At 42.9% G+C, this 24,501-nt stretch overlaps 2 protein-coding genes across 10 annotated transcripts in view; both read left to right on the top strand.

Moving 5' to 3' along the window:
* sdhaf2 (succinate dehydrogenase complex assembly factor 2) overlaps nt 1–538 on the top strand; it is a 222,684-nt gene extending 222,146 nt beyond the window's left edge. The window contains exon 5 of the mRNA XM_072464803.1: nt 528–538. The gene's annotated coding sequence lies outside the window, so the exon portion shown is untranslated. The remainder of the gene's footprint in view (nt 1–527) is intronic.
* Nucleotides 1–24,501, top strand: part of tjp1a (tight junction protein 1a) — an 87,407-nt gene that overhangs the window by 17,771 nt on the left and 45,135 nt on the right. The window contains exon 1 of one of the 9 annotated variants that reach the window (XM_072464796.1): nt 16,610–16,905. The exons of the other annotated variants lie outside the window; for them this stretch is intronic. Within the exon in view, the coding sequence (XP_072320897.1) occupies nt 16,873–16,905 (33 nt within the window). The 5' untranslated portion in view covers nt 16,610–16,872. Of the gene's footprint in view, nt 1–16,609; nt 16,906–24,501 lie in introns of those variants that run through there. 9 annotated transcript variants of the gene reach the window in all.

Genomic DNA, 24,501 nt, shown 5'->3' with positions numbered 1-24,501 from the left:
TGTCACTGATGTAGGTGCTTACAGTAATGGATTACAGCATTGTTTATTCCTACACAATGTTTAGAGCTACAAAGGCTCTTTAAACTCCTGGGAGCATCCTGATGACTGTGGAAAATCTGATCTAGACATGTTGAAGCTATCTGGTTTCAGTAGGATGTATACACAAGCGCATATACTGTAGTACTGGCTATGAATAAGTAGATATATAAGGTTCTAAACACAGGGCTGAGCAGGAAATCAAGGGACTGTGGCTACCATAAGAACAAAATGAATGCCTTTATATGACTCCCAGCGGTGCATAAATCCCATATGAAATGATACGCCATATATGTTTTCTCTCTTCATTTATTATTCATAATGGTTTATATTTTGAAGCTGAATCTCACAGGCACAAAGAGAATACATTTTATCTGCAGTAGCGCTCATGAGTACACTGTTATAAACTTGGTATGCTTACGTTTATGCTGATAAAGGTGTAATATGTGTATTATATTTATGTCAAAATAGAAATTTGAGGATAAAGAGACTGAAGACTGACTTTCATTTGGTCATGCCACTGACTACTGTATATATACTGTGATATGATTGTTTGTCACTGATATTACTTTGCTGCTGGTCTTATATATTTGGTATTGTTCAGCCACACAAGGAATGATTGGATTTTGGATTTGTATCTAAATGTATGAACCTTTCATCCACATTGCTTAATAGAGGACCTTTCCTTTAGAACAGGGCTATTCAACGTCATTTTCCAGAGGCCCAGATTTTTCTGAATCACTATCACTGTAACAACAACTGATAGATTAGATTTTTGTGAGAAATAACATACAAAATGGCTTTACAGAATTGCCCATCCAGTACTGAACGACAATTAAATTAAGACTAGACCCAGAATCAAAACAGTTCTAAAGCAGAATTGAGGAGTAAACCAAGACCAAACCAGGTCGAAACTAGTGCGAACCCAGAATAAAACCAGAAAAACAACATTTTACCATTATTTTTCAGTGCCTGGACGATGGGTCATGTTCCTGCTTTAGAATGTGACTAAACTTTCTGAATGATGAAGTTAACATGATATAAACAGTCAGATAATCACTTTACATTTGCATTTTGAAGTATATAATTGAAATGACTTTATTCAATGCATTTTTATGGTTATTGTGCCACACATGGTGGAGTGGATTGCACTTATGCCTGCCGTTTGGGACAGGCTGCCGGGTCGGAAGTTCAAATCCTGCTCGCTATAATGTCCTTCACTAGTCTTACCCCCATTTCACACTATATTGTCCTGTCAAATAAACCCTACGGGCTTAAAGTTTCACAGTTATCATAGTTTAGTTTTTTTTCACTAAACCATGTTGTAACTTGTATAATAACATTTATCGATTAACCAATCAATCTTTAAATTTCTACTAACAATAAGCTTGAAAAGGCAGGGCTGAGCATACCAACTATAGACACAATAAGACTAAGGATGCAATATTATGTTTTTGACAATCCCCAGTTCTTGTGTAAACCATTGCTAAATATGTAGTCTTTGCCCCTTGTGTAGTTATCTCTCTTTAAACCATAACATAGTTTATACATATATAATCTATGCTTTTTTCCTGTGTAACTGGATGTCTTAATTTCTATTATTGACCTCTATCTCAGTAATAACTGCTACTATAATTACAACTTTAATGAGGCCTTTGTTTGTAGTATGATCCATGTGTAAATCCATACAATTTCTCTGATAGTGCCGTTGAGTTGGCCGCCGACGCGTCCCAAGTTTGATCACTTCCTGGGGCTGCGGGTTCACGGGGGCCATTAGGGACGGCTTATGAGGCGTCCTGCTAATGGTGTTCGCCATTAATCTGCTGGAAATCTATAGGCTATAGCTCCCACGTTCCCTATAACTTTGATTGCGATCGCAATGATTCATTAGTCATTTAAAGACACGCCGCCCCTGCATAATGACCCACTCCCTGGCCCTGCGTGTAAGCTCATCCTGCGGCTCTGTGCATCTATAATGTCAGCGAAGAAGGGCACCCAGGATCAATGTTGGTTCTATAGATAGATGAGTGATGATCTGTGACATCTACAGCAATGGCCCAGAACTAAGGAGGCCTTTTTAACACATGCTTATATCGAATACTCCTCATAAAAAGAAATTAAATGAATCAATCACCGGAGGAGTGTGAGTGCAAAGCGGGTGCTCTGTGGAGATGAGGGTGGGGGGAAGCTGCTTGCATACATTTGAGTCTTCATATTAGTATGTACAGCGGCCCACTGTCCTCTGCGTGATATTGATTGCTCGCATTAGTGAAGCTATGGGTCAGCATTTCTCAAGCAGGGACAGTAGAAGGAAAGAGGTATTACTGGAGGACACTGGCAGATAAGATGAGACCCAAGCAGCCAGAGAACATGAGAGATGAGAGGATTAAAAAATTAAAATAGACTGGAGTAATGACAAGCACTTGTGTAAGGGAAGTGGGAACATACCCTGACTGTTACAGCTACAGGTCAGCCGCCTGCTCACACGTGCCCTGCCCCGGGTTCAGGATTGATTTGATGTGTTACCTGGTTCAATATGATATTTTGTCCGGGCCCGCTGGTCTTTATTTAGTTTATTCTCATTATGTAAACACTGAGGATGTTCATTAATAGCAGATGATGTGTTTACTTTTTCTACAGAAGTGGAATTAATGGTATTGGTCCGAGCAGTTGACCTGACAACACGGACTCACTGACTCAGGGCTCAGGGTAATTCAACACTTATTTTGTGTCTGTGATGTTTTCAAACACAAGATGTTTTATTGATTTGGTCAAAGATTTGCTCTGAAAATTCAAATGCACTAGTAACATAACATTTATGGTGGAGGGTCAACCATCTGCTTGTCTCCATGGAGATGTTATAGCTTTGCCTGGAATATTCCGCAGAATGGCAGGAAACTTAGCCATGGGTTTTAGTCATGACAAGACTCAGTTCTAACATCAGTCCGGTACTTGTTTGTTTGTGCGGTTTTAGTCATCTCTTTTATTTGTAATGGCCTTCTTTCCTGAGTGTGCTCCAAAGTTATCTATTTACTGAATTATGAAACCCAGATACATCGTTCTGAAATCAGGTGGGATGGTGGTGTCAAGACAGTCTTGTAGTGCTTTTCAGTCAAAGTAAAATGACCCTCTGTTTCCCATGTATTTTTAATGTAATTAGAGTGGCTGCCTACATTGTTAATACATTTCTATAATTAAGATATTATTCCCCTTGAAAGTTCTGATGTATAGGCTTTAATACATGTTTCAGTCAAAGGGTTACTGTTGTCGTTGCTGAGTTTTATTTCTTGGTTGTAATAACTCCTTGTAAATACCAATTAAAGTCCTGTTTCTCCAAGTCAAAGGATTATTTTACCAGATGTGATTTTCTTTTACAATCTGGTCGAAAACCTTTATACATCTTGTTATCCAGACTCAAATCTGTGCTGTTTGGTGCAAAACCTTCTTTGTTTGTTGCCAGGTCATAAGCACAGATTTTAACCAGTGGTTCCTCCAAATGACTCAACCGTTTGTCATCTGCCAGTAAAGCCTGTACAGGAACCCCTGGCACAACATTACAGTCAATATTTTTCCCTTGAGCTTCATATTCTGAGTCACAGCAACGCTCTGATTTGAGCTAAAATAAAGTATTTTTTCAGACAAGGTAAATCCCAACCTCCTCAGATATTTTCCCTTGCCAAACAAATCCGGCTGGGGAAATTGGAAGAGTCTGGAACAGATAGAGAAATCCGGCAAAACATTTTTATAATTTCTATAGTTTCAGTCCATTGACTTAGACTTAAGTAGACTTATTTTCAAGTTCTGTTTTTATAGTAGTAAAGAGAGGGTTTCATATTTTTCCAAATTTGTTGATAGATCTTTACGGAGGACCACATCTAAAGATGTCGTCTATTTGAAATGTGTTTAGCACTTTAAATAAATAAGGTCTAAGCTTACAGAGTCAAAAGCTTTCCACAGCGTCCGATAGTCCAAATTTCCTAAAATTGATCCTGTGTTTGAGCAGTGACAGAAGCCCAGAGCAGTGTGTTATGAATGAAGCATCTCAAAGTGGATGTGGGATTATGAAAGAGCAGATTGGGTTAATTTATGACTCTAGTGTTCAACTGTTGGCCACGTGGGGGCAGTAAGCAGCAGCCTCGTGTAACAAGATGGGATGGAATTTTGACTCCCCCGTTTCCATGGCAACAATGTTCCTGTGCCCCGGGTGTTGGAGGTTAGGGCAATAATGCATGTACTGTATGTTAAAGTAATGCGAGGAGGTTTGGAGACTTTAGTTTGGAGAGAAGCGATAAACAGAAAAACATATTCATCAAAGGTTGTGTCTTTGTTCAAATGTTAGACCCAGTGCAGAGGGCAGAATGTGAATGGACAATTACAAGATTATTGTTGAGGGGTGCGTGTGTTCGCATACACGGTGGCTTTTCACTGGCTCAGTTCCCAGGTTGCTTGACCTTTCCTGCATGTTATTCTTTTGACTCACAAGACCTAATGGACCTGTCAATTTACAAATGATAGCAGTCCACGGAGACATGGGCTGATGCACATAAACTGCAGTTGTGATTACAATAAACCAAGAATACATTAAACTATATACTGTACTCATGTTGTGCATACATAACGGCAATTCTGTCCAAAAATTTATACACATTTGTAAGTGCATATTTTTAAGAGGAAGCTCAAAATCGACCTTCAATTCTTTAAAAACAGTTAATTTGTCCAAATGAAATGTTATTCTCAGACAGAGACATAGGTCAAAGCTGATTGTGGTTAGGTGATTTCCTGTGACTCAATACATATAGATTTCAGTTTAGGGTCTGAATATAAATAAAATCTGTCCCTCAAATGTGCAGTTGACTTAATCACAATAATCTGACATTTCAGAAGGAAAACAGCCTTGCATCAGATATGCTCTAAATGTTGCAAAATAAACATTATAAAGCTGAAAATAAACATGTTAGTCTACAATGATCCACTAGGTGTGAATGTGATTTTGTGATATTCTCTTTCTCTAGTAGCACTACCTAATGCAGGAGGTGATCAGACTGTGATGCTGCGTCTTTAACCTTTAGCTCCTCGCTGCACCTCTGGGTGCTCCCGTTTCACATTTGACCTTTAAAGTTGCCTTGAACCAAGCTGTCCTCTTGAAACCTGAACTGTGGTAAGGTGAGACGTCCTCGGGGAAGTCACAATGCCAAACCACAGTGGAGCTTTGTGGCCTCTGTTGACAAAGACTATTACAATCACATACAGTAAATAAAGTCATTATAAGGCTATTTTTAAGTCGCTATTGTGTCTTTTGAGTAAATTCCTTCTAATAGTTGTTCTGTCACATCATACTTTTGCTGTTTGAGTTATATTTTGTGGTAAGCTTTAGGTTAGTTTGGAAAAAGTCACCTACAGAATTGAATTATTTAAGATAAGATAAGATATTCCTTTATTGTCCCACATGGGGAAATTTCATTGGTGCAACGCAGGTAGATACAGAGGTAGATACAGAAGAACAGAACAGATCACTTATAGGAAGTCTGAAAAACACTTTCAGTAGAAGATCTCCTATAAATAAATAAAAACTCCCATAGACAAATGAATAAATAAATACATAAATACCATTGCATGTGATCACGACAGTAATTGCACATGAATATGTGTCACGACAGCACATAGATTGCACATGAATTTCATAGTAATTGCACATGAATTGCACATGAATTCCAACAGCAATTGCACATATGACAGAATTGCACATGGTTAGGTCAGTATTGCGAGTGTTCAGTACTAACAGTTTTTGTTATAAAGTCTGACAGCAGCAGGAAGGAAAGACCTATGGAACCTTTCCTTCACACATCGAGGGTGGATCAGTCTCTCACTGAAGCTGCTCTCCAGAGCGGACAGAGTGTCCTGCAGGGGGTGACACTCATGGTCCAGCATAGATGTGAATCTAGCCAGGACCCTCCTGTCGCCCACCTCCTGCACCGAGTCCAGAGCACAGCCCAGGACGGAGCTGGACTTCTTGATGACTCTGTCCAGCTTCCTCCTCTCCCTCTCTGTGATGCTGCTGCTCCAGCAGGCCACACCGTACAGGAGGGCTGATGCCACCAAAGAGTCATAGAAGGTCTTCAGGAGTGGCCCTGTCACTCCAAAAGACCTGAGTCTCCTCAGGAGGTAGAGCCGACTCTGGCTCTTCCTGTACAGTGCGTCTGTGTTATGAGTCCAGTCCAGTTTGTGGTTCAGATGAACACCCAGGTACTTGTATGAGTCCACTCTCTCAATGTCCCGTCCCTGGACGTTCACTGGTGAGGGGGCAGTGGGGTGGCGTCTGCGGAAATCCACCACCATCTCCTTGGTCTTCCCCGCGTTGATGAGGAGGTGGTTCCGCTGACACCAGTCCACAAAGTCCTGCGCCAGTCCTCTGTACTCCGCGTCATCGTTGTCCGTGATGAGTCCGATGATGGCAGAGTTGTCAGAGAACTTCTGCAGGACACAGCTGTCCGTGTCATGTCTGAAGTCTGCAGTGTAAAGGGTGAAGAGAAAGGGCGCGAGGACAGTGCCCTGGGGCGCCCCCACACTGCAGGTCCGAGTGTCAGACACACAGTTCCGGGCTCTCACAAACTGGGGTCGGTCTGTGAGGTAGTCCAGGATCCACTCTGCCAGGTCATACTCCACACCAGCCGTCTCCAGCTTGTCCCTCAGGAGCAGCGGCTGGATGGTGTTGAAGGCGCTGGAAAGATCGAAGAACAGAATCCTCACAGAGCTGCCAGGCTTTTCCAGGTGAGAGAGACAGCGGTGCAGCAGGGAGATGACGGCGTCCTCCACTCTGATGCCAGACCGATATGCAAACTGCAGCGGGTCCATGGCTGAGCTCACGGTGGAGCGGAGGTGGTCCAGGACTAGCCGATCTAGTGTCTTCATCAGGTGGGACGTGAGAGCCACTGGCCTGAAGCTGTTGAGGTCTTTGGGGCGCGGTGTCTTAGGCACAGGTACCAGACAGGAGGTCTTCCAGACCTGTGGTACCACCCTCAGCTTCAGGCTCATGTTGAAGACATGCTCCATAACTCCACACAGTTCATCTGCGCAGGACTTAAGGAGCCTGGGGCTGATGCCATCAGGTCCTGCTGCCTTCCTCACTTTAATCCTCTTCAGCTCACTCCTCACCTGTGCTGCTGTGACAGTCAGTGGTTGGCAGGGGGACCGTGTGCTGGGGGGATGGGTGAGTCCAGGCGAAGTGGGGAGCTGATGGTCCGGGGCAGATAAGCGAAGAGGAACAGATGCAGGGCATTGTCCAGCTGTGGAAGAGGGAGCATGCAGCTGTGCAGGGGGAGGGGCGGGTGACCGATCAAACCTCAAGAAGTGAGCATTTAAATCATTCACCCACTGTAGATCCCCCTCTGTCTGGGCAGGGGGGATTTTGAAGCCCGAGATGGTTTTCAGGCTCCTCCACACTTCCTGAATGTTCTTTTGCTGCAGCTGCTCCTCCATCCTCCTCTTGTAGCCGGCCTCAGCCTGCCTGATCCTCCTCCTCAGCTCCTTCTGCACAGTCCTCAGCTCCTCCTTGTTCCCTGACCTGAAGGCTCTCTTCTTCTCCTTCAGCAGAGCCTTCAGTTCACGGTTAATCCATGGCTTGTTGTTTGGAAAACACCGCACCGTCCGGGAGGGAACAATGTTCTCAAAACAGAAGTAGATGTAGTCCGTGATGCACTCTGTGATGGTGTTGATGTCCTCCCCATGTGGGTCATAAAGCTCAGTCCAGACAGTGGTGCTGAAGCAGTCCCTCAGAGCCTCCTCGCTCTCAGCAGACCACATCCTCACCTCACGGGACACCACAGGCTGCCTGCGCACGATGGGTTCATACACAGGCCTCAGATATACAAGGTTGTGGTCCGAGCTGCCCAGGGGAGGGAGGGGGGAAGAAGAATAAGCCTCCTTGGTGTTGGCAAAAAACAAGTCCAATGTTCTATTCTCTCTGGTGGGGCAGGTAACATACTGGGTGTATGTTGGTAGAACAGAAGAGGGAGAAGCGTGGTTAAAGTCACCAGAGATGAGGAAGAGAGCCTGTGGATGCTGTGTTTGCAGCCTACAAGTGCAGGAGAGCAGTGCTTCACAAGCATTTTCAGCATTGGCAGACGGTTGTTTATGAATATACTATACTTATGCAAATGAATAACTAATAACCATTATTGGTCATGTTAAATGTCTTTGCGTGTGATGAAAATTTGACTATTTAGAAGTATGATATTACATATTGATGATGTTAAATCTTACATGTATTACAAATTAATGTGCCAGTTTATATCAATATTTAATTCTTGTCTTGTTGAGAATTCATTTATACTTTCACTAAACTTATTTATTTGTGAGACTACTGTGTTCCACTCTTACTTTTCTTGTCTCCTCTACCATTCTAAAATATAGAGTTTTGAGGGCAGGGGCTTTTAGGATGGATTGGACAGGACCAGGGGCTGCTCTGTGCTCCATTAGGATCAGACTGCTATTTCAGGACACTACCTGCTGAGGGATGTACTCACAGTTCTGTCCATTACACCAGCCAATCAGAAAGACAGCATCTGCCAAAAAACTGGGCTAAGAACATCCGGTATAGGTCACTGTGTATCAAAAACCAATGTGAATTTCTTTTGATAATCATTTCTAACTGTGTGTATTTTTTTTACATATATAGACAGTTGCATGTGGTCTTTTTTCTTACCAAGACATTCACAGGCTTGCTTTGACACATTTCTGATGGATTGCAAACATATGACGGTAATTGATTGTATTACTATTTGAAGAATTTAAAAAATATTAAAAATATTTATAGAAGTATATAATATTTTTGTTACTATTGCTCACCTTTTTCTGGCCTTTATAACCAAAATTAGTACTTTTTGGTATGAATCGGATTATACAATACCTAAACAATGGGACACTGATGATATAAATATATACTTCATATACTTTAATTAACAGAACAATTATGGTATGTTTTTGCATTTTCAAATATGACAAAGTTCCGGGCTTATTGCCTTCATCAGATCTTTTATCTTTGAACCAGTGGAACCAGAACTCTTTCTTCTATATTTTTGCTTTTTGTCACCTCTCTCGTGTCGTCACTGAGACTCATATACTTGAGTATGTGTTTCTTTGAGGTTGAATGAGTCAGCACCTCGTCCTCCCCAGTTTCTCTCACAGCGACAGGCCAGAGCCCGCTGAGCCCTTGGGGTCAGAGGTCACTTTGAGCAGTCAGTTAGATGCACAGCACTAAATTCTGCACCTAATCAAGCGTGAAACTAACAATAATTACTCTGTACTTGTAAATACTGAGTAATTATCTCTGCAGCTATGTATATTTTTAAAAAGCCTACACTTTTTCCTCAAACATTTAATAGAAGAATTGGCTATAATTTAGGAACAACTGTAGTCTCAAAAATACCCAAACTTCCCTGAAATGTATTTCCCTTGCATTTGCATAGTCACGTTTGTGTTTTTTGTTCTCTCCTGCATGTTACTTTCAAAGCCACTAGGGGCAACTTTGCTGCTTTGCAATATTAAGCACCGATGAGGCTCTTAGTCCTGCAGAGGGCAGAGTTTTACTACTAACAAGAATGCCTCCAGCTCAGTGGATGTTTTTCCTGCCCAACACTGCACTACTAGTTATACACAACTGTCAAAATGTACATATATGCATGTTTACATTGGCCTATTTTAAATTTGATTGGAAAGTACAGTAGATCATTCAAGTTTAAGCAAAAATTTAAGTTTTTTTTTTTTTTTTACATTTTGTATGATTAGTTGTTTGTTGTTTAGCAATCGTTAACAACATATTAACTGGTATACACCCCATAATTCTCAGTGAATGTAATGCTTGTACCAACATCACATATTCATTAACAGTTTTGAACTCAGATTCCTGCCGGTTCGTCTGCAGATGCCTCTTCTGTCGCTCCATCTCGACTCCATGGCTAACGCTGATGCAGGAAATTTAATTAAGTCAAATCGACATTCCACAAAGGCCCACTGGGGACCACTCTGAAGCACTGAGTGAGTGGCAGATCAGAGCTCAAGGAGTGAGAGACTCATATATAGAACAACTGATATTTGTTTATATATAGTTAAAGTTGTTGAAGAATATAGCCCACAGTACTTTTATAGCTTTTATGCACACACAAAATAAGATGGTTTGCAAGGAATGTTACCATCTCAGATTTAGACTACGTTCACATTTGCACGAACACCAACATTGGGAATAATCTCTGACTAAACCTAGACTTATGCAGGAAAAAAATAAGGTCTAGAATAGGACCAAGTGCATCAGGACTAAACTTGTGTAAAGTGTAAATGCACCCGCAGAGATAATATCTGAGACCATAATAAAAGTCAATCTTAGAAATATACTTTAAACCAAATAAAGTTGAACTGTCGCTTATATTGTAATGACCTACAAAATAAAAAAGTACACACTGTATATGTAATATTCAACAACTACTGCAAATCAAATCATTTGTTCCTGAAAGTTGTATGGAACTAAGCAAACTTGACTTAAACAATATTCTGGAACAGAAGATTGAAAATGAAACTGTAGGTTATTTTAGCTGAAAAATAGCCGAAAACTTAGGACTAAAAATGTATAAAAACCTCCGTCCTTACTGTAACTTCCAATAAACAAAACCTTGCTTTAATTAAATATTTATGTTGTAATTTGAACATAATAAGCAGATCTGAACCCAGTCGGTCAGCTCCAGTGATTAAGGTAGCGCTGAGACTCTGCGTGAGATGTTTCATGAAAATCCCTCGAGGGCAGTGTGTGGTGGACGTGGGGGAACAGCAGGAGAAGGCTGGTCAGTCAGGTGATAGGGATTTTGGGTCAGCACCTTTTCTAACATCCTGCCAGCCACATGAATGACCATTTCTTTATCGTTCATTTATTCCGTTGCGTCACATTGTCCTTGGATATTACAAACAAGCCTGTCAGTGTGTTGTAAGATGCTGATTAGAGATTTCAAATGGTATTTTGTTTTGTATTATGTGCACATTCATCAGTGGCAGGCAGAAAATATTGAACAAGGCTTGATATAGTGGGAGCTTCCTGAACCTCAGTGACGTTGCCAGTAGATTAACCGTTCTCATAACCCTGCATCGCTGTTATTCCTTCGGCTTGTTTTCTTTTAATAAAGCTGGCTGGTCTCCCTGGTCCCGGGCCGATACACAGACAGCGAGCCAAAAGCAGGTGGGCAGGAGCGAGAATTGGAGAAGTACGTGAAAATGTCAGATAAATGTATGGTGGGGAAAAAAAGTGTGATAAAGCTATGTCAAGTGGGTGTTAGATGAGATCAACACCGAGGTCAGCATACTGTGAGCTACTGTCAGGGTGATGGCTGCCCTGCTGTCACAGTGGATCCTCTTTTGGTATTCTTGTCTGAGGAGGACTCTTATCAACAGAACGGCCTGCCACAATGCCATTCAGATAGACTCGCAGGACAGAAATAAAAAGAGGGAGGCATAAAGACATGACTCTGGTACTAGTTAGTGGATTAGTTGTGCTATTTTTATGAGCAATGTGCAGTTTCAGATAAAGCAGCACATATGTAACCCAACTGTAATTCAGCTGTAAAGTACAGTTGTAAAAAGTAACAAGCTTATTTCATCAGTCACATTGAAATTTCTGGATTAGAGGTGGGTAATATATAAACAAGTAGATAATATCATGAATGTTGTTGTGAAAATATGCAAAATAATACTATGAGTATATCGTGTATCATAAAAAATGCGACAAAAAGAGCTGATTGAAAACAGAAATGAAAAATGTTATGTTGTAAACGTTCAGATAAGGTGATATTGCAGCACTTTTGTGATTGATTTGACACACATTTCCCTTTTGTCCGATAATCCACCCTCAACTAATATGTTTGAAGACATTATTTTGACAAATTTCTGTTGGTTGGACACAGTATCATGAGAATATTGTTATTCCTAAACATCCCAAACCTTGATTTCACTAACAATCTTAAATTCGTGAGCTCTGTCAATCAATAAAGCCTATTTTGTGGTACTCAGGCAATGTGTTTACTTTAGCATTTGTGTTATGTGTTTAGAAGCACAGTGGTGGGTGATATTGACAGAAAATGATATCTTAATGATATTTGTTTGTATTATCTCGATAAGATATTCCTTTATTGTCCACACATGGAGAAATTTCATAATTCACATGGGGAAATTTCATAATTCAGTTTAACAAAGGATCAGAAAAGTGCTAAAAAGTGGCTGTAAATGTCATAATTGATGTTTGAGTACAAAAGATGAATAAACCTTAACCAAAAAAGAGCAGAAATTTCACCCTTGTTTAGGAGACGCTTACACTAGACTTTTATATCTCTTTTTGAGGTCATTTTAGTCTAATTTTGAATATCTTAAAAAAATTTAAAAGTAATTTTACACTTCATTCCCCTAAGCAACCCTCCTCTGTGCGACAACAACAAGTTATCATAGCTGCTGATGGGGCCTCTTTAATGGCAATCCATAAATTAAGTAACGTCCAATGAAGAGAATTGATTTCCAGAAACATGTTGGAGATTTATGCTCCCTGTCCGACTCCGGCTGCACTCGATACATCACTCTTTCTGAGGTTTTTTTCATTGACTCACTCCAATTAAAACTAAGAACAGTGCATTCTTTCCTGTGGAGATTACACGGCAGACCAAATCTCTTTCTCTGCCTCTTTGATCTCGTTTGGGTTTATCATCACAGTTGACTTGCCTTGAGCTCTGTTCACCTGGCCTCTCACACACACTTCCATCCAGTCCATCCATCTTCTGCCGCTTTATCCGGGGCTGGGTCGCGGGGGCAGTAGTCTGAGCAGGGACTCCCAGACTTCCTTCTCCCCAGACACTTCCTCTAACTCCTCCGGGGGGATCCCGAGGCGTTCCCAGGCCAGCCGAGAGACATAGGCTCTCCAGCGTGTCCTGGGTCTTCCCCGGGGCCTCTTCCCGGTGGAACATGCCTGAAACACCTCCCGAGGGAGGCGCCCAGGAGGCATCCGGAACAGATGCCCGAGCCACCTCAGCTGGCTCCTCTCGACGTGGAGGAGCAGCGGCTCTACTCCGAGCTCCCCCCGTGTGGCCGAGCTCCTCACCTTATCTCTAAGGGAGCGCCCAGCCACACGGCGGAGGAAACTCATTTCGACCGCTTGTATCCGCGATCTTGTTCTTTCGGTCACTACCCAAAGCTCATGACCATAGGTGAGGGTAGGAACGTAGACCGACCGGTAAATAGAGAGCTTTGCCTTTCGGCTCAGCTCCCTCTTTACCACAACGGTCCGATGCAGCGACTGCATCGCTGCAGCCGCTGCACCGATCCGCCTGTCGATCTCACGCTCCATCCTTCCCTCACTCGTGAACAAGACCCCGAGATACTTGAACTCCTCCACTTGGGCCAAGGACACCCCACCCACCTGGAGAGGGCAAGACACCTTTTTCCGGTCGAGAACCATGGCCTCGGATTTGGAGGTGCTGATTCTCATCCCAGCCGCTTCACACTCGGCTGCAAACCGTCCCAGTGCATGTTGCAGGTCCGGGTTTGATGGAGCCATCAGGACAACATCGTCTGCAAACAGCAGAGATGAGATCCTGTGGTCCCCAAACCGGACACCCTCCGACCCCTGACTGCGCCTAGAAATTATGTCCATAAAAATTATGAACAGAACCGGTGACAAAGGGCAGCCCTGGCGGAGTCCAACATGCACTGGGAACAGGTCTGACTTACTGCCGGCAATGCGAACACAGCTCCTGCTCCGGTCATACAGGGACCGGACAGCCCTGAGCAAAGGGCCCGGACCCCGTACTCCCGGAGCACCCCCCAAAGGACACCCCGAGGGACACGGTCGAAAGCCTTCTCCAGATCCACAAAGCACATGTGGACTGGTTGGTCAAACTCTCATGAGCCCTCGAGCACCCGATGGAGGGTATAGAGCTGGTCCAGTGTTCCATGACCGAGACGAAAACCACTCTGCTCCTCCTGAATCCGAGGTTCGACTATCGGTCGGATTCTCCTCTCCAGTACCTTGGAATAGACCTTACCCGGGAGGCTGAGGAGTGTGATCCCTCTGTAGTTGGAACACACCCTCCGGTCCCCCTTCTTGAACAGAGGGACCACCACCCCGGTCTGCCAGTCCAGAGGCACGGTCCCCGAACGCCACGCGATGTTGCAGAGACGTGTCAACCAAGACAGTCCTACAACATCCAGATACTTTAGGTACTCAGGGCGGATCTCATCCACCCCCGGAGCCCTGCCACCGAGGAGTTTGCGAACAACCTCAGTGACTTCAGCTTGGGTGATGGATGAGCCAGCCTCCGAGTCCCCGGTCTCTACTTCCTCTTCGGAAGACGTGACTGAGGGATTAAGGAGATCCTCAAAGTATTCCTTCCACCGTCCGACGACATCCCCAGTCGAGGTCAGCAGGCCTCCACCCGCACCGTAAACGGTGTTGGTGAGACACTGCTTCCCCCTCCTGAGGCGCCGGACGGTTTGCCAGAATTTCTTCTTTTCCTCCTCCATGGCCTCCCCGAACTCCTCCCAGGCCCGGGTTTTTGCCTCTGCGACAGCACGAGCCGCGGCTCGCTTGGCCTGCCGATACCCGTCGATGACCTCCGGAGACCTACAAGCCAGAGTGGCCTGATAGGCCTCCATCTTCAGTCTGACGGCATCCCTTACTTCCGGTGTCCACCACCGGGTTCGGGGGTTGCCGCCACGACAGGCACCGGAGACCTTGCGACCACAACTCCGAGCAGCCGCATCAACAATGGAGGCGGAGAACATGGTCCACTCGGACTCAATGTCCCCAACCTCCCCCGGGACATGGGAGAAGCTCCCCCGGAGGTGCGAGTTGAATACCCTACTGACAGAGGGCTCCACTACACGTTCCCAACAGACCCTCACAATGCGCTTGGGTCTGCCAAGTCTGTCCGGCTTCCTCCTCCGCCAGCGGATCCAACTCACCACCAGGTGGTGATCGGTTGACAACTCTGCCCCTCTCTTCACCCGAGTGTCCAAGACACGCGGCCGGAGGTCTGATGACACAACAACAAAGTCGATCATTGACTTGGCCTAGGGTGTCCTGGTGCCATGTGCACTGATGGACACCCTTGTGCTTGAACATGGTGTTCGTTATGGACAATCCGTGGCTAGCACAGAAGTCCAATAACTGAACACCGCTCGGGTTCAGATCGGGGAAGCCGTTCTTCCCGATCACCCCTCTCCAGGTGTCACTGTCATTGCCCACGTGGGCGTTGAAGTCCCCCAGTAGAACAACGGAGTCCCCGGTCGGTGCACTGTCCAGTACCCCTCCCAAGGACTCCAAGAAGGCCGGGTACTCTGCACTGCTGTTCGGCCCGTAGGCCGCCACAACAGTGAGAGACCTGTCCCTCACCCGAAGGCGGAGGGATGCGACCCTCTCGTTCACCGGGGTGAACTCCAACACGTGGCGGCTGAGCTGAGGGGCTATAAGCAAGCCCACACCATCCCGCCGCCTCTCCCCGCGGGCAACACCAGAGAAGTGGAGCGTCCAGCCCCTCTCGAGGAGATGGGTTCCAGAGCCCAAACTGTGCGTGGAGGTGAGGCCGACTATATTTAGTCGGTATCGCTCAACCTCCCGCACAAGCTCAGGCTCTTTCCCCCCCAGCGAGGTGACATTCCATGTCCCCAGAGTTAGTCTCTGTGTCTGGAGATCTGGTCGCCGAGGCCCCTGCCGTCGGCTGCCGCCCAGATCTCTCTGCACCGGCCCCTTATGGATCCTCCTGCGGGTGGTGGGCCCACGGGAGGGCGGCCCCACGTCGCTCTTTCGGGCTGTGCCCGTAGGCCCCGTGGGGTAAGACCCGGCCACCAGGCGCTCGCCATGGAGCACCCATCCCAGGCCTGGCTCCAGGATGGGGCCCCGGTGACGCCGATCCGGGTGACGTAAACTGCCTTGTTCTTGTTGTCATCATAGAGGGCTTCTGACACACACTTATTTTTAGTAATCCATGGAACATTCTATCTTAACTCTTAACTGCATGAAGACCATATAGGCTTAATTACTTTCGAGATACCAACCATTTTTTGACATTTCCTACCTCTCTTGAGATACAGTTTTATTGCAGTGATCCCACACAGTAGAGTGACTTGGCCTTGTCTGCTGATAATAATTCTAATATAGAACTAGTGCTTAATCCTTCTACACAGCTCCATATGAACAGGCTTCAGATGGATTTGTCATTGCTCGGCAGATGTTTCCGTGACTTTGCATGCCTATATGACGCTGCAGTGGACTCCCAGGTGCTGTAACCCATAGATGCCACAGACTTTGTTTTATTAATGCTCTTCATTTCCTCTTATGTGTTTGCTGTGGCCCTCTGGCTGCTTGACCATCCATCCCCACATTCCTTGCAGTGCGCTGAAATTAAAGGAGAGGCCTGTGGAGAGGCAGGGCCCAGGAATGTCTCTGTTATCACAAGAGAGAACCGAGGGAGGAAGGGAATGAGGGGGTCAAGCCAAAGGGCCTTACTGCTGTTAGCCTGTCTTCACTCTGGACTGTCGGAGGTGTCCCATCATCAAAGCTCTGGTCACTTGAGAAGGGTCGTCCCGAAAAGCTTTTCCGCTCCAATCTAATTTTAGAATTTTTAAATCGATACTTGCTCTCCTGTCAGGCCCAGTGTCATGTAGATTATCGCACATCCCTCACAGATGTCAGAGCAGGTTGGCCGCGCGCTCAGTCCCCAGAGTGCGCTCACCCGGCTTTGCTCCTCGCTCCACATGCTCTGATCTACTGCGGCGGCGGCGGCGGCGGGTGCAGGCGAGGGACACATCAGGTGCACTATGGCTCTGTGTGTGCAGGCTGGCGCATGTGCGGTGAGCGTGCATCTCTTTTTAAACGTAATCTTTTATTGATGATTGTCATTGATGTTTGTTTTAGACCGTATTGCTTGTCTTTGTTTTTTCTACCTTTACTGGCAAGAAGAACATTGTAAAATCAATGCAGTGTTGCTGTAATGTTGGGTATGGTCATTGCATGGATACAATCAAATATAATCGTTTTTAATAAGGCAAGATCCGACTGCAGAAAGAACTAAATGTTTATCTAACCCGTTGTACGATGTTGATGAATGTTTTTCCTCCCGTCTCCAAAAGGTACCACAGTTTTTATGACTTATGAGGTCTTACATTTTTACAGTAAGCGTTTCATTTTCCCAATACCAAAACATATTTTACACTTTTTTTCCTGCCTTAAATTAATTACATCATGTCAGGCTTTAAGCGTTTACATAATATCAACTTGCTCCGTAACTTTTATCATTTAATCTCATCCGTGAAAATTGTGGTCAGTCTATATGGAAACACAAAGAGGATTATTTTGATCCTTTTAATATTCCAGTTGTAAATGGTACTTCCAAATCTCTGCTACAACCGAGGGATTGACACCTGAAATTGTCCTACATGTCTGGCTATGCTGTTTTATATGTGGTTGTTGAGCTTTGGCTGTGGTCCGGTGCCGTGACTCACAGTGGGGGCTTGCAGCGGCTCTTGTCCTGCTCAGTGTGTGTCATAGGGGCTGACCTTCCCGGGGGACTGCTGCTGTTGCATACTGCACTCTGACTAACAGCATGACAACACGGCTAATCACTGCCCAGTAGTGTCCTCTGCATATTGTTCCCTCCAATAGGCGCTGTAATTAAGGGTGTGCATTTGCTCAATGATAACAGTCAGATGTACAATACATTATTGGCTCAAATAATTTAAAACAGTTGCATTTTTAACATTTAAGGCAAATCTGTGGTGGTAATACTGTAAAGGGGGATATACTTGAGGTGATAGTAGAAGTGGTTGCAGTAGTGGTTATTTGTGTATAGTTGTATGTCAGTGGTAGTAGTATTAGTAGGTGCAACTGAACTTGTTTTAGTTGTAGCTTTTAGTTGTAATATTCTATTGTATTGTAGTACTGTATTGTTTTTTTTAAGTTAGTTGCAGCTAGCAGTAGTTATAATAGCAAGATTGTAAGAATAGCTGTTGTATTAGCACCAGTCAAATGTACCATATACTTCCGGTGCAAGTACAGATGGTACTACTATGAATATTATTTATTATTGTACAAACATTGCATATTTTACCCAGGTTTTACAATTTTGGTGACATTGTACTTCCTGGTTAGACATTAGCAGAAGATGTGACATAGATAGTCATTGTACTGTTAATGTTAACAAGGGCCAAAATCCATATCAATTACACAATAGTTATGATTAAATGCACAACATTTGATACAGCAGCAAAAATCGCTCGCTCATTTTCTTGTGTGTTCATGGCATATCAGAAACAGCATATGCTGTACGCATCTGTTACTGTCCCAATGGAGCCTCAATGTGATGTTTACTGTTCAGGTCACATGGTGAAGTCTCGCTGCTGTTTACCTGAGGAGGTCATGTGACTGCACAAGTGTAGGCAAACACATGCAGATAACATCTCAGGTCATTGTTGATCCAGTAAAAGCAAATAAAGCAAACCTACTCTGAACATTACTGTATACGGCCAACCTGTGTGTCACAGACTGAAACCTGTCACTGTAAACCCAACATCCTCTGCAGAAAACAACCTCATCTTCAAAAGATGTTTTAATATAATACAGTTTAGAACAATTTAGAGAAACTATGTAGGCCTAGTGTTATGTGAAAACAGTAGGCCCACTAGATTTAAAAGAACAAAACAAGAATACAACTACAATGCAAATTGATATATCTCTTCAATCTGCACTGTAGATCATTTGCTATATTTTGGCATTATTAAGCAATCTTTAAAAGAGTCGGTAACGGTGTCTGAACCCACATAGAAAGAATGGCTACAAAGCAGGTTTAATCAAACAAATATATTTTCCAGTTGTACTGTATAAGCTCACAGGATCTGTATATTCACTGTACAGCCGTAATGTAAATCCTCTTGCCCTGTCTTCTCTGCTCGGTTTGGGCCCCATGGTCACTGCCCCAGAGAGGTGGCTCAGACTGGCTTTGGGTGTGCTCACTGTTCTGCTGAGTTCATCAGACTGGGCCTTTGAGCGCGGCGCCGGCACAACGGCTAGTGGCGCTTTTCATTCTTTTCACTCCACAAATGTGCTAAAACAGCACTCCATAATCACCCGCTATTATGCCCTGTTGTGTCGGGCATTAGCACCTCGAATCGACCAGTGGGACGTTATAAAAATGCGTCTGAGAAGAGAACACCAAAGCTGATGAGTGCGGAGGCTGGCAGTGCCCAAGCAGAGGATTAGTCAGCTAACACACAGAGCCTGGGTCCCTTCACATCTGATCACCAGCCGTTCCCAGCTGCCCCTGTGGCCGCCGCGGCTCACTGCTTCTGCTGCTCCACCAAACCACTGTCCCACCAAAACACAACATCATCATGGGATTAGGAATGTGTGTATTGTTGAGTCATCCTACAAGCACAGATTATTTTAATTTGCCATTTCTTAATTCAGATTTCTTTCTTTGAGTGTAGTTTGGTTTAGTTAATTTTCTGCTCTAATGTCAACAGAGGCTTGTGTTACAGTTCAAAGTCACAACTTGTTTCAGGCTTTTCCATTTTGATTTTTACTGAAAAGTTTTTTGTTGTTTGGTCCTAGTGTACAGTTAACTTACTAAGTATCTATTTTAAATAATAATGAAACAGTTGGGCATCACTGTTTGTACATTTGAACTTGTTTCAACTACTCTGACATAACAATGCGTACTAAATAAATTATGTTTTGTAAGGTGTGTTGTTGTATAGAACAACCTCCTGTAAAATGACCTATTGAACCCTGTAGGAATAAGAACAGACTCATGTTTGATACAAGCTGTGCAAACGGAAAGTCACCCTGGATTGGTATATTTTGAAAGGTGGCTGAACAAAGTTAAAATAATATTTATAGATGTAATCGTATCACTTCGCTGTTTCTTATTCTTTGCAGATGTTGAGACGCTGTTCAGAAAGTGCTACTTCATCCAACTTCATTATACGTTGGCTAGAGGAGGGAGTTATATTGAAGAAAAGGTTTATATTATAATTGCTTTGGAGCGATGCAAAAATTGGAATGTCGAGTATATTGTCAGTAAGAAAAACTATCAAGGCTGCAAAATGAGATTAATATAAAATAAAGAACTGAAACTTGGGTGTAAAGCAATATTTCTGCACTTTTGAGGTTTATTTTACACTGCGCTCACATTTTGTGAGATACTTGAGCCTCAACCAGGAGATGTATAGGGATGTTTTAGCATATTCCTGATGGGTAGCAAAAATATCCTCTTAATATGGTCAGAGGAATATATAAAAATATAAATTATTTTCAACATTACCCCGTGACTTTGTATTAGATTGAATAGTGAGTAGTGAGTAGACATTTGAGTTGTTCTAGTATGACAATGATCTTTTAGTGCAACTTTCTTTGCTTTGTTTCAGTTGAATTGTGTTTTTCCCTGGAGCTCACACAGTTTCCACTGCTGTGCTCTGTGCCAGAGGCTTCATACTGTTGGAATGTAGCAGTAACAGGCCGTATCATGGTAAGAGCCACTGACCAATCAGAACAGGCAGGGGAGGGCAGCTCTGACAGCTACACTCATGTACCTATTCTGTGGCTGCAATAGACTGTATCCATCCATCCATTTTCTACCGCTTGTTCCCTTTCGGGGTCGCGGGTGACTGGAGCCTATCCCAGTGACTTCGGGCCTTAGGCAGGGTACACCCTGGACAGTGGCCAACTTGTCGCAGGGTCTACACAGAGACATAGACATTACAGACAGTTCACGCTCACATTCATTCACTAGGGCCAATTTTTACCTAACACATACATGTCTTTGGACGGTGGGAGGAGCCGGAGAACCCGGAGAGAACCCACGGTAACACGGGGAGAACATGCAGACTCCACCCAGAGAGATCATGTGATGTTGGTCTGGTCCGGGAATCGAACCTCTCCTTCTTGGGAGGCAAGAGCGCTAACCGCCTTTGCCACCGTGCACCCCTCAATAGACTGTATGTGGTTTTCAATTCACATTACCTTAAGAAAAAATCACTTTTGCGACAATTTCTCATGTTTGAATGCATTGAAATGTATTTTATCAAATGATGGTTCATGAGCCAGGTTGTGCATCATAGCAAATTGTATATGTACTTCCTATGTTTTAATTTTACTCTGCATTAGAAGCAAGCTAAAGGACATATACATTTTTTATGATATTTACCAATGATAATATAAGGGAGGGCCTGTCATATTTGCAACAGCCAAATAATATGTTAAGATAATCCTTTATTGTCCACACATGGAGAAATTTCATTGTTGCAACGCAGGTAGATACAGAGGTAGATACAGAGGAAAAGAACTGATCACTTATAGGAAGTTTGAAAAACACTCTCAATAGAAGATCTCTTATAAACAAAAACTCCTATAGACAAAACCTCCCATTTCCCAACAAGGGATGGAGGGGGAAAATAATGTTGTTTGTAACAATAATAATACAGCTCAAAGTGGATTTACATTTTGCACAATATTCATTCACCATGGTGGTAAGTTGTAAGATACTATTGTAGTCAGAGCTGACATGGGGTAGACTGACAGAAGCCAACATCACTCACTCACACACCTCATTCAATCTAGGCAAGGATGAGGTGTCCTGCCTAAGGACACAACCACAGTTTACACTAGAGCCACTACCAACCCTGCATAGCTCCCAAGATCAGACGTTGACAAGGTAGTATGGATGCAGTTTATGTTATTGCATGTACTTTGTCCCAAAACACTTAATTTAAAAAACTTTGATGCATTTTTACCACTAGATGGAGTCATGAGCTACAGCAAATAAGAAGACATTTAAATGCTGGTTTGGGATGTGGTGTTATGAGCAGATGAGAACATTTCTTTGCCTTTGAAAACATTTGGTAGACAGTTTTGAAATTAAAGTCATTTACTGAAGAGCAGCGTGTTCCTCAGTGATGTTAGACCACTGCATTATAAATCTGTGACCGTAACAGCATCACTAGACCCCGCCAGTCGGGGATGTGCAATTCCTCCTGTATTAGACTTGTAAATCTCAACTCTTCCTTGAAATTCAATTACATGCCACTTACAGAATGTGTCAAATGGCACTTAAATGCCCGCGGCGTGCTGTCAGCGCTGTAACATGAACCGCAGCTGTTGTCCTGACCAGTCCATAAGTCTGTCTCTCTCTGAGGTGCAGCAGTAGCTTAGACAATTTATTAACAGAGCATAGTTGGCTATTTGCACCAGTAAGCCAGACGTATTAGCACAAGAACAAAAGTCAAAGGCTATGCTAAATATGTAGTATCACTAAAATTATATTTATTCAACAGAAAAGTGCTCAAATGTGACTTAAATTGTATTAGTTGAGGTTTAAGTATCAGACAAATATGTATAGACCCATAAAAGTGAAGACATCGCTTAATTATTTTTATTTATTTATTTTCAAATGTTGCTGCATTTATTTTTACTATAAACAATACAATACAATAGAATTTCTTCCAAACAAAATTCATGATGTAATTTTTTTAATTTTCACATTTTAAACTAAATCAGATAAACAATCTGAAATATAGGTTACTGTTCATTCTCATCTAGAAGTCATAAAGATTTGAAGCTTATCCTTGCATTGGCTTTAGATGGTCATTGGACATTTGGTCACCCACAAAATAACTTTTATCTTCCTTTATTTGTCTGGCACTTAATTCCATCATAACAGTGTTTTCTATATTCATCAAAAAGACATTGACTCTTCCAATTTGTAACATGCCACCTACTATACTCTCGATCATGTGTCACCAAGTTCACCTTTTGGATGGTAAAATTCACATACAAGTGTGGGGTGCCCGGGTGCAGGTTATTTTCAGTGCTACAAGAAATGTGCAAGATATGCGTTTATGAATCAGTTTATGAGTTATGTTTGTGTCTACCGTCTGATTCTGCAGGCAAGGATAATATTTTAATCATCGAGGCGTCTTGAATATTTATCATTTTCTAAGCCCATGATTAGGCCGAAGACTAATTTGTAGCATTTGAGTCTGAAAGATAACTCCAGAACAGTGTGTCCTGATTTGTGAACGCGCAGGAATAAGGTTGAAGGACAAAACGCTCGGAACATTATAACACTGATTACTGTGTTGTTTTGATGTTAGATTTGTATTGTGTTGGAATAAGGTAAGAAAAGGTGGATAGTTCGTTTTCCAAGAGGCATTTACTGGCAACGAATACAATAATCAAATATCAAATGTATAAAATGTATAGAAATAAATACCCCTGATTTTACACATGTTCAGACAGTTTTCACATAGTGTTTTAAGCTGTTGGTCATTTGAGTATGTTTGCACGTTAAGTTCATTCAAGTTCACTTCATCCCTCTCACTTAAAGCCACACGTGTCCCAGCTTCCCTTGAGTCCCAAAAAAAGAACAAAGTTAGAAAGGGACGAGTGATATTTTAGTTAGTTAATCTATTTGGGGTGAATTTGTCCTCCTCACTGACAGAGAGTGCAGATCCACACCAGTGAATTTAGCCTATATCAAAGGTTTCTTCTGTTACTTTGTGTCTGTTTTTCTGCAAAATCACATAATTCTTACCAGCAAGATGAAAACAAATTGGATAAACAAATATAAAGAAGTGCTGAGCTATGTCTTTTGATTCTGCATCTACACTAATAAGAACAAGTTATGTATTTGAAGTGAAGATTTAGTATCTGTTTAGTCAGCACAACTGTATTACACATTACTACAACTGGCATGTAATGGGTGTGTCATTTATGAATGACTATCTTTAAATATGTGACAGCTGGATGTCAGGAAGCAGTTTACATTTTTAGTGGTGGATCAGATTTAAGGCCACTCCTGCAAGATGGATGACTCGTGTGTTGTAAATTTAAAGGTATCTGTGGTACATTCCGTAAAAAGCTTTTTGATCTTTGGGCTCTGTACATTCAATATTTGATGAGACCCTTGTGTGGGTTGTGTTGTTTTTAGAGTTAAAAAAAAACAGAAGGAACATTGTGTTGAAAGGTCCTCGCTGAGTACAAGAGATGCCCCGCTAATCCTGTAATGTTATACTAATCTGGTCACAAACAGCTGGCCTCTTAAGTTTGACATGTGTATATGGTTATTACTATGAGGCAATACACAACAGTGCTTTTGGTCTCAAGTAGATCAAATTTATAATAACTCCTGTTTGTAATTTTAGATAAATTAGATTTTAAGTGAAGCTCAAAATTCTGTCCTGGTTTGGACCTCTTTTTTTGTCTGTTATAAGTAGATCAATTTCAATTGAATCGAAATCTAAATGGAAGTAATTAGTCAATTGCAAAGCCTCCAATTTTTTTAGTACCATAATTTCCTCAACAATAAAATACTTATTCTGCATAAAAACTGCTCGCTGGTTCTGAAATACATATGTTTATTCTATTTGTTTGTCAGGTTTTAGGCCTATTTCAGA

Source organism: Eucyclogobius newberryi, unplaced genomic scaffold (genome assembly GCF_026437365.1).
Source record: "Eucyclogobius newberryi isolate DKJ021-1_F unplaced genomic scaffold, fEucNew1.0.hap1 SCAF_5, whole genome shotgun sequence".
Lineage (NCBI taxonomy): Eukaryota > Metazoa > Chordata > Actinopteri > Gobiiformes > Gobiidae > Eucyclogobius > Eucyclogobius newberryi.
Note: the sequence above shows the minus strand (reverse complement) of the source record. Positions and strands in the feature narration are given on the sequence as shown.